An 11,507-nucleotide genomic window follows, 5' to 3' on the forward strand; every position below is an offset into this window, starting at 1 on the left:
TACCAATGAAGAAGTTTATCTTTTGCTTTTCAAAGAGAGGAGCGAACTGGGGGGAGGAGGGTAAAGAAAAAAGTGCAACAATGAATGAGTGAAAATCCAAAATCTCTGTTAAAATTAATAAAAAAAAAAAAAATCCTTACCCTAAGAGCTATTATAAACCTTAGTAAAATAAAACTTTAGTAAATATATAACCTTAGTTACCTAGTAAATTTCACCTAGTAAAACAAAGTGTGTTAAAGAGAAGAGGCTGAAATGTTTGGATTGAATTTGGAAAAGACTGTACTGGAGCTCTAAATGTCTATGATTCTATAAAAGCAAGATAGGAAATACACCTAAAATTTCCGAGATGATCACAAAGACTGAAAAAAAATATATGTAATTCTAGGGTATGGTGTCTAAATTTAAAAATACTTTAACCTTTTCTCATAGTAACCATTTCCACTTATCATACCTATAACTTATACATTTCCTTGTTCTTGTTGATCTCCTTTCAAGCAAGTTTGCTTTGGATTTTTTAGAATCTTTTTTCTTTTCTTCTTGATCTTCAGAAAAATCTGGCTCCTGGTTTAAAAATATGACAAAAAGTACATAGGTTATTATTTACGACAGAACAAAGTTTGTTAAAATTATTAGTTTTCTAAACTCCACCTCGACAGCACAAGTGAAAGGTCTAAAAGATTTGAGACAATTCCCCCCAAAACAGAAAAACCATGGTAATATGAATAAAGATCAAAGAGAACATTGATCAATGGATTAAATACTCACATATAAAATTCTTAACACTTTTGCAAGATTATAATTCACTTCTCAGAACAACCACAATGTTTGGTTACTATATTATTTTTAAGAAGTAAATTTAACGTCGGAGTAGAACATTATTCAACAGATGTACTGAATGAAAAAAAAACCCAAAACCAAAAACCCCCCACACCACCATGGATTTAAAAGGAGAAAAAGATATGATACTTAAGGAATGTAACTAAACAAAACAGGATTAAGGTTATCAGTTAAACTTGAACGAAATTTCTTAAGAAACTAAGAAAATGTCTTAATTTCAAATAAAAACCATGTTACATGTTAAAATTACTTTAATTATCAGCTCAACTAATAAATGTAACACAATGATATTCCTTCAAAGAAAAAAACTATGAGTAAGTATACAAGCTGAAGTTCCTTTGTTTTCCTCCAAAAGCAGGGAATTAAAAATGAGAAATAACCCTGAGATATTTTTCAGTCATTTTAAATAAACAGTACATTAAAAAGCTAAAAGCAAATTATTTAATTTAGTGTTAAAGAAGGGAAACATATACTCTAAAAATATAAGCTACCAATTTGGTTTGGATGTGATACTTTTTTTTTTTTTACTATCGATATCTGTATTATTTCAATTAAGAGAGTTTATGAGTAATTTTTTGCTTTTAATGTCTTAAATTTTCTTTTTTAGTAAGACAATTTTATGTTTAGAGCTACTCATATAATATGGCAAAATTTTAGAACAATTAAGATAGTTTTCCCTGTAAAAATACTGCAAACCAGAAACTTACTTGTGGAGGAATGATGTTTTCAATACTGATACCCACATACACCAAGCGTTCTTTCCTTTAGGTGAAAAACAAACACACAAACAATATGAAATTTGCTAAAAATGAAACTGTTATGAAAATATCACTATCTGGCCAATATTAAAATTAGGAGTTTATGGTAATAACAAAGATGGGGTGACAAATATGTTGTTATTACCTAAAAATAAATGTTAATATAGTACTATTATCTTTGTGGGAGGCATATACTGAAAGTATGAAAACTAGTGTCCATAAAGGCAAAGTAAAACCTATAACTAATACAGACAAAGAAATTTTACAGAAGAGTTACACTGTGACTCACTGACCTGAAAGCTACCACCTTTGATAGGACAAACTAGTTATTTGTTATGTTGAAAGTGTGCAGTAATTTTGTGTATACAGTAATAAACAGAATAATAAAAATTAGATATAATAGAGCTATTGAGACCCCAGTTAAATGAGAATGACTTTTTTGCCATATGGCTATCCAAACTAGGATGCCATGCTGAAGATACGGAGATAGATATGACTTCTGTAGGAATGAAGGATTTAGACTACCTACTGATGACATCTCTGTAGTTCAATTCCAAGAAACAAACTTTGGTGATTTTAATTAAACACATTTTACATAACAAAGAGCTATCTTGAACAAAGGGAGCTCTGGTGTCTAAGTCCATTGGGAATTGCAAAACCAACCCTAACACAGGTGGTTCGAATCCACCACCTGAAAGATATGGAATCATCTTCTAAACAATTCAGTCTCTTCAAAACTGGCCAAAGGGTCAGCCATGAGTCAGTTCTAACTCAACTAGACCCAAGTGTAAGTAGCATATATTAAAAGGGATATACTCAATTCAATCACTAAGATTCTACATGGTAGTACACTTTGTACTTAAGGAAAATAGTAACCACTCTTTCATCTTTAACCGGTCCTTTAAAAAAATGACAAGGCATTCACTGGGCCAGGTCCCTTAAAATGCATCCTTTATTTCCAAGTGTCTACTCATTTACGCTATGATGCTGTAAATAAAAATCAATATATAAGAAAATAAAAAAGTTTTTAATAAAAATGATATAAAACACAAAACTAATGAACTGAAAACATACTATATAAGACATACTAGCTGGAAATAATAGGGAAGGAAGGATTCATGAATAATTGGGATATTAAATTTGTTCCACACATGGGTACTCTTATATAATCAAGTTTCCTAAGGTATTTCCTCCTTTCCATGTAAAAATTTCTTCTGACTTGGCCATTATTTCTGTTCACAATTCAATCTGAAAAACTTTTACTCATTTTCATTATATTAGGTAAGAATTTATGCCAGGCTTGGAAACTGAAAGGCAAGTTAAGACTTAGTGCCTGCCCTCACAATTATTTAACAACCAATTGTGATCCATTATGAATAGGCATGAAAAGTTGTCAGAAGAGCTGAAGAATGTGGTTAGCAGTGTAATATGCTACAGACCACAAGAGCTCCTTGAAATGTGGAATGCCAATAAATAGATAGTAACAGTTGAACAGCATCTTTCAGATTGATACACTTCTCATCACATCATCAAAATTCTCTTACTCAGTAGTCTCTATGATGATCTATACAATGATGTTGGCAATCTATATGATTTTGTTGTTCAAAAGCCTTGGTATGTCCTTCCATTCCAATCCACCACCTGGCTCAATGAGCATGTTTGGTCAATACAATATAATTTATAAAATAACCTTACCTCTCCCAAACTTCTCATTTCAGGCATTTTATTCTCAAATTTCTACTGCCTTACTTTCAAATTCACTCCCTCAACTCACTCAAGCAAGTCACTGACTACACTAGGATGCATTCAATTATCCTACTTGTTTTAGCCTAACACTATCTTCAGGTCCTTGTTTTTCTTATTTGGTTTAGACCCTAGAGTTCATTATCAACCATCTCTGATTAAATCCAATTCTCTACTAATAAAGCACTAGTATTCTGGAAATCAAATTCTCTACTAATAAAGCACTAGTATTCTGGAAGTACCACATTCATGAATTCTCAAATAATTTTTGGTATTAAGCTCCAGAGGTGACATTTACAATAAATATCTGAAACATCAGATTTCATGGAGGAATGCAATGCAGCTTCAGGATCTGGAAGTGGTGCTGGTTCACTCACTGCTGTCAAATTAGTTTCAACAAATAGTTACTCTCCACTGACACTCTAAGGTTGTGTGTAAATCCTTTTTTTAAAATAGTAAATCTTAACCAGAAACTACCCATCTTTCTCTCTAAGAGTTGCCTCTGGATAGGTTCACACCTCCAACTTCAGCTAGTGGTTGAACACCTAACATTTATGCCATGTTGTCTCTGCACCTTTTCAATCTGTATGCAGAACAGACCATCTGAGACACTGGGCTGTACCAGGAGGAATGTAGCATCAGGATTTGTGGAAGAATCATCAACAACCTGAGTGATGCATATGATACAACCGTGCTTGCTGAAACTGAGGAGGACGTGAAGAGCTTGCTGCAGAAGGTCAAGGACTGCAGCCTTCAATATGGATTGAAGCTCAACATCAAGAAAACAAAGATTCTCACAACTAGGCCAATTGACAGCATCAGTATGGATGGTGAAGAGATTGAGATAGTTAACAAGTTTTAGTTTACTTGGTTCCACAGTCAACACTCTTGGTAACAGCAGCCAGGAAATCAAGAGACGAATTGCATTGGGAAAGTCTGCTGTGAAGGACCTCTCAAGAGTACTGAAGAGCAACAACGTCAGGCTGGAGACTAAGGTGCACCTGATCTGGGCTATAGTCTTCGCAATTACGTGCTATGCATCGGAGAGTTGGACAGTGAATAGGGATGGTAGAAAGAGAAATGAGGCCTTTGAGCTGTGGTGCTGGAGAAGAGTGCTGAATATACCATGGACTGCTAGGAGAACAAAAAGGTTTGTCCTGGAGAGGGTGAAGCCAGAATGTTCCCTGGAGTCAAGGATTCTGAAGCTTCATCTGACATACTTTGGGCATGTTGCAAGGAGGGACTGGTCATTGGAGAGGGACATCATGTTTGGGAGAGTGGAGGGATGGTGCAGGAGAGGAAGACCCTCGATGAGATGGATCGATTCTGTGAGTGGAGTGGTGGGAATGAGTGTGTTTGAGATGGTGAGGTTGGCACAGGATAGAATGGCGTTTAGGGATCTTGCACACAGGGTCACTGTGAGTCGCAAGCGACTCGATGGCACGTAACAACAACACCACCACCACCAAAGACCCCACTGAGAACAGCATGGAATGTAGTTCTACTGTGATACAGGATCACCATGATCTGGAACTGACCCAGTGCTACTGGGAACTAATACTAGTTGTTGATGTTAGGTGCCATGGAGTTGACCCTGACTCACAGTGACAATATGTTCAAAAGATCAAACCTTGCCTTATCCTTTATCATCCTTACAATCTCCTCTATGCTTAAGTCTATTGTTATAGTATCCACAAAAGACAAAGTGCACTGGGAAAATCTGCTGTCAGGGACCTCCCCAGAGTTATCAGAAGCAAAGATGTCAGACTAGAGACCTAACTATGCCTGATCCAGGCCATGGTCTTTGCAATTACCTGCTATGCATAAGAGAGCAGGACAATGACTAAGGATGGTAGAAGAAGAATCAATGCCTTTGAGTTGTGGTGCTGGAGAGAGAAGAGTCTTGAACACTCCATGGATGACCAAGAAAACAAATAGGTCTGTCTTGGAGAGAGTGAAAGCAAGTTTCTCCTTGGAAGCTAGGTAGGATTTTGAAGCTCCATCTCACACACTTTGAGCACGTGGCTAGTAGGGACCAGTGTTTGGAGAGGGACACCATGCTCAGAAGGGTGGAGGGACAGCTCCAGAGATGAAGACCCCAGATGAGATGGACTGATACAGTAACAAGGACAATGGGATTAGGGGGTGGGAATCTGTGAGACTGGCTCAAGATAGGGCAGACTTCAGAGCTATTGTACATAGGGTTATTACAAGTCACAAACAACTTGATGGTATGTAACAAGAAGGGTCTTCCTTTCTTTTTCTCACTCTGAACTTTTACAAGCATGGTATCTTTTTCTGAGAATAGACTATACTTAGAAGATGCCCAAAGTATGGGAACAAAGTCTTACAATTTTTGCTTCTTAAGGATAACTCTGTAGCTTCAATGTATGTGAAAATGGGCACAGTTGATAATGGTATCCAGAAATTGTCAATCTGGATAAATTGAGACAGGGTTTATTAGTATGGCATTGCAGTGATGGTTGTTTAATTAAGGTCTATCATCATCATCATCATCATCATCATCATCATCATCTTGATTTACACTGGCAAATTCCTGATACATGCATTCAAAACCACCTAAAGTCACTACTGATCTGAACAAATATGAGGTGGGCGGAAAGGACCACTCTGGCTGCACCTTTTCTCCAAATAGGCAAGTTTATTTTCTGGGCAGTCCATGGCTTTTCAAATATCTTTCCAAACACTTCACTTGTTTCCCTTGACAACAAATATGGCTCACTGCAATACATCTTTTGAATTTTTGACTGCTATTTCTTTTTTTTTAAATCTTTTTTATTTTATTATTTGTGTGTACCGTCAAATCAGATCTGACTGGTACAGGAGATTGTCCCTCCTTCCCCAGCAGAGCGTCTGGTGGATTCGAACGGGTCGCCTCTGGGATTGCAGTGCAGCTTCTTGCCACTGGGCCGCCACAGCTCCCCTTGACTGCTATTTCTATGAGTGTCAATGTGGATCCAAGTAAAATTAAATTCTTGGCAACTGCAATTTTTTTTCTCTATACTGGTCCAGTTATGAGGATTTTGTTTTCTTGATGTTAAGGCATAAGCCATACTGAACACTGTAGTGTTTGATCTTTTTTAATAGTACTTTAAGTTGTCCCCACTTTGTACAAGCAAGGTTGTGTCATACAAATGACAGGTTCTTCATGAGTCTTCCTCCAATTCTGATGACACATTCTTCTCTATATAGTTTAGCTTTTCAGACTATTTGCTTTGGCCATAGGTATGGCCAAAGAATATAATCCTGATAGACTCCTTTTGTCATTTCAAACAATGCAGCATTACTTTGCTCTGTTCAAATGATTGCTTCTTCATCTATATGCAAGTTTCATATTAGCATAATTAAGTGCTGTGTATTTCCCATTATTCTCAGTATTGCTCATCATTTACTGTATTTCACAAAAAAATTATTTTGCATAAACAGTAAGAAAAAAGTAAACATCATTTTGTATTCTCTGCTTTCAATCAAAACCATCTAACACCAGCAATGATATTCTTTGTTAAATAGCCTCCTTTGAATCCAACTTGAATTTCTGGCAGATGCCTGATGATATAGTGTTCTAGCCACCTTTTAATAATCTTTAGGAAGATTTTATATGCATGTCATATTAATGATATGGTTCCATAATACACGCATTCTGTTGGCTCACTTTTGGGGAATGGGTACAAAAATGGATCTCTTCCCGTCGAATGGCCAAGTAGCTGCTTTCCAAATTTCTAGTAATGAAACAGATAACATGTTCAAGGTTGCATCTGTTTGTTGAAACATTTTACATTCTGTCCATTTCTGGAGACTTAATTTTTGTCAGTGGCTTCAGTGTAGCCTAGAATTCTTCAGTACCAATGGCTCTTAATCATATTCTCTTTCCAGAAACAGTCTGGTGTGAATGAATGCTTTTTGGTACAGTGCCTCTTGTCCATCTTCTTGTGATGACTCCTTTGTCATTCAATGTTTTGCCTACAGAATATTTTAGTATTTTAAATCAATAACAACCAAAGCCTTGAATTTTTTTTCCTTCAATTTGTTCAGATTTAGAAATGTCAAATGTGGTATTCTTTTTTTTGGTTTTCTAACTCTTTTTTATAAACATTTCATTTTAATATTTATACATAACATTTCATTATAATACTTTGACTTGTTCTCTCAAATACCCTTTCAAATCTTCTATTCAGCTGTTCTATTTCATCTTTTTGCATTAGCTTCTCTATTTTCAAAAACAGTTTTTAGAGTCTCCTGTGCCATCCATTTTGGTCTTCTCTTTCTTTCTTGTCTTTTAAGTGATTTTTCTCTTTATTCATATATGATACTCTTGGTTTCATCCTACAACTTATCCAGTCTCTAGTCATTACTATTCAATGCTTCAAATCTGTATTAGAGATGGTTTCTAAATTCAGGTGGGATATATACTCAAAGTTGTATTTTTGCTTTCATGGGCTTGTTTTAATTTTCTTTGTTTTCAATCTGAATTTGCCTGAATTTGGTCTACTCCACAGTCAAGCTCTGGCCTTTTTCTTACTTATAATTGACCTAGCACTGCCCCTTTCTATTCAAAAGCAAAGACAAACAGAAAACACGCAAGATCACTGCCAATGAATCAGTTCTGACTCACAGCAGCCCTCCATTGGAATTTTGAAAGCATAAACCTTTTTTAAAATAATTTAAGGAATTTTTATTAAAGCAAGAATTATATAATCCAAACTACATTTCCTTGCTCAGTTATCAATTCTGTTACCTAAAACAGAAGTGACATTCTGAGCTATTCCACAGTAAAGAATTACAAAATTAAAGAAAGGAATGTGGAAGCATACATGTTAAGGGAGGAGATCATCCATCTTTCTTTCTTTGGTGGATTCAAACTGCCAAAGTTGTGGAGCCCTTTAGTTAGCAGTGGAAAATGCTACAGACTATGCCTCTAGAGTGCCTTGTTTTTTTCCAAAGATGTACTCAATTTGATTTCCATGCATTCCATCAGGTGAGGTCTGTGCATATAGTTATTATTTATGCTTTTTTTGTTTTTTAAAAAAAGTATTTGCAATAAAAAAGTCTTTGGTCATTCAAAATTCTATTATGTGATCTCTGGTATCATTTTTATCATGAAGGTTGTATTTTCTGATTCTTGGTCCTCCTCTTTTGTATCCAACTTTTATGTTCCAACATCATTACTTAAGCATCTTGAGTGCATGTTCAATCCACTTCACACTGTTTGGCTTTAGGTGTTGGTGCATATATTTGAATAATAGTTGTGTTAACATATCCTTCTTTTGTTGTTGTTACCGAGTAGCATCGAGTCAGAACCGACCCAGAGCTGACCCTCCAGTGGGATTTCAGAGGCTGATAATCACATGGGAGGAGACTGCCATCCTTCTCCTGCCAAGCAGCTGGTAAATTTGAACTGCATGCCATTGGGACTGCAGTACGGTTTCTTTTCTCTAGGCCAACAGAGCTCTTCTTTTTCTATGCATCAGTATTATTCTAGCAGTTGTCAAAAATTTTCCACTAGTCTTTTCTAAATAATGTTATGCACTTTTGAGTTAGAACTAACTCACAGCTAACCTTCCACTGAGTTTTAGAGACAGTAAAAACTGCCTGTCTTTTTCCCTCAGAGTAATTGGTAGATTCAAACCTCTGGGTTGGCAAGCCACTAGAGTACCATTAATTAGCATCATGGGCATTTAAATAATAAGTAAATATAGTTAAGATTAAATTCTTAGTGGTGTATAGCCTCGTTCTTTATAAAGTTTCTTTTGTTTAAAGAGCTTTATATAGGGTGGAGTCAAATTAGATTTAGAACAATGGAAAATTGCTACTTTTTCAGAAGAAATGGTAGATTACAAAAAGACTAAGGCAAGGAAACAATTTGAATTTTAACCATAATTTAACTTGAAAACATTTTTAGTTAAATCTTTTCCAATGTCAAAGTTAAAAAGAGCAGAGTCTCTGTACATCAAAATAACACTAAAATTCTACATAGGACTGTTTTATTTTTAAAAAATAACTGTTGAAGATATCCCAAGTATTTAAGGCACAAACTGCTTCCAGAAATAATCGACCTAGGTAGACAACAGATTTAAAAATTTTATTTTACCTCCTAATCAACCTAAGAAGTTACTTTGCCTTTAAACTACAAAATAAATCTAAACCAGAGGAGCTCAAACTGCATAGTTTTTAAAAAAGAAAAGTCTGAAAGCTAGTCCTATTTTCAAGGTTCACCACATGGTAAAATGAGTAGAATATGGAATAAACTAACTGCCTAAACACAGACTAAATTCTGTGGGACAGACTATGCATCGGGGACAAGAGTTAAAGAAGTAGCAAATGAAAGTAGTAAAAGACCAATTAAGAGACAATGATTAGATTTTCTCCTATTATGTTATCGTACAAATGCGCATCAAGTCCTACTGATTAATCAGTCCTCTGAAAATGTTAAAACCTCCACCTTATTATCTCCATGATTGCCCTAGTTCAGGCCTCATTTGCTCTCATAGACTATTTACTGCAATGACCACAAATTCCAAAGTGCTTTGGGGGAAAAAAAAATAAAGAAACTACTATTTCCTTCTACTTATTGCAATTTTCTAGAATGTCCATTTTTGTTGGCTTCCCACTGCCTACAGAGAACAATTAAATTCCCCAAATATGCAAAGATGTTCATGATTTGTCCTCAACCTGCTTTTATAGCTTCATCTCGTCCCACTTTTCTACCATCACATTTCCACTATGATTATGCTAACATTAGGCCCTGTTTGAAAGGCTTTTACTCTGCATACTTACATATATAACCAATAGCTATTTTCCCAGATCTTCCATGGTAACTACTATCTCTAGAAAAACAAGTCTCTCCGTAAGATTCTCATATTATCCTGAAAAGACTTTATTTATTCTACTTATTTATTGCATCACTGGCTTCTACATTTGTTTCTCTGAGACAATGTGAGCTCTACGTAAGAAAGAGAGATCTCTGGGGGCAAAGTATGTCGGGAGTTCTACTGCTAACCCCAGGTGACTCTTCCATGGTGGGATGAATTCACCAGAAGCTCCATGGGAGAAAGATGAAGTCTCTTCACATGTACTTTATAATCTAAAAACTCACTGGAGTTTTGGCTATGAGTCAGTTTCTAACTCGACAGCAATGAGAGATACAAAAGAGCTATGTCTTGTCAGTTGCTTTACAGCAAATGACAATTAATGTTTGTAATAAAGTAATCAAACAAACTCCAAATAAATAAAACTTACTGTGATGATTTTGAGCTCTTTTTTAAAGACTAGGCTCAACTCCAGTTTTATTTCCTCTAAGAAGCCTTGATTACATTAGACAACACTGCAGTGGCATATTGAAAAGGCAATGTTTTATCAGTGTTAAATTGAAAGAGATGGCATGGTAACTAAATTATTGACCAATGTGTATAATATCCTTGTATTCTCTACAAGAATGAGTTAAGTAGGTATCTTCTTTAATACTTAAGTCAATTTGAATAAATAACTTAGATCAGGCATTGGCAAACTGTTCCCGTAAAGGGACAGATAATAAGATTGGCTGTGTTCAAAAGAAACCTGATTTATGAGCAACAAAATCTGAATATATTTAGTTTCACAAGTCACAAAATATTTCTATTTTGGATTTTTAAAATCTTTTAACTACTCTTAGTCTGAGGACCACAAGGATTTTTAGCACACAGGTTATAGTTTGCCAACCCCTGCTTCATATGGATACAGTGATCAATCTACACTGCAAGATATTTTTGCCACCATACTCTCATAATAAACACTATAATACCTTCGTTCAGCACGTTCCTTCTTCTTTAAGGCAACATCCAGATCTTGCAATTGTTCCTCTAATTTATCACACAGTAATTTCTAAAGAGCAAAATAGATGTCATTTCTTTATGAACAAAATAATTTCATAATTTATACAATAAGTTGTTTATGAAAGTTGTTAAGAGAATCCAGAAAGTAGCATTAAGTTTTCCTTGTATCTAAATAAAGAGGTATCTCAGCAGCTACTGAAAGTTAAGCACATTCTCTTGGAAATAATGCACAAATTAGAAAAAACTTATTTTTTTTTTAAATTTAGGTTGTTTATTTTTCATTTCAATGAACATCTACAGAGATTTTGGAATTCCATTCATTCATTGTTGCACCCTTCTC

At 35.2% G+C, this 11,507-nt stretch overlaps 1 protein-coding gene across 1 annotated transcript in view; it reads right to left on the minus strand.

The window, feature by feature from the left end:
- The window catches only part of RSF1 (remodeling and spacing factor 1), a 149,460-nt gene that overhangs the window by 28,924 nt on the left and 109,029 nt on the right, over window positions 1–11,507 (minus strand). The window contains exons 9-11 of the mRNA XM_006882884.1: window positions 11,137–11,216; window positions 1,545–1,599; window positions 452–561 (exon numbers count right to left, since the gene is read on the minus strand). Coding sequence (XP_006882946.1) covers window positions 452–561; window positions 1,545–1,599; window positions 11,137–11,216 — 245 coding nt within the window. The remainder of the gene's footprint in view (window positions 1–451; window positions 562–1,544; window positions 1,600–11,136; window positions 11,217–11,507) is intronic.

Source organism: Elephantulus edwardii, unplaced genomic scaffold (assembly GCF_000299155.1).
Source record: "Elephantulus edwardii isolate Elephantulus edwardi_28Jun2011 unplaced genomic scaffold, EleEdw1.0 scaffold00025, whole genome shotgun sequence".
Lineage (NCBI taxonomy): Eukaryota > Metazoa > Chordata > Mammalia > Macroscelidea > Macroscelididae > Elephantulus > Elephantulus edwardii.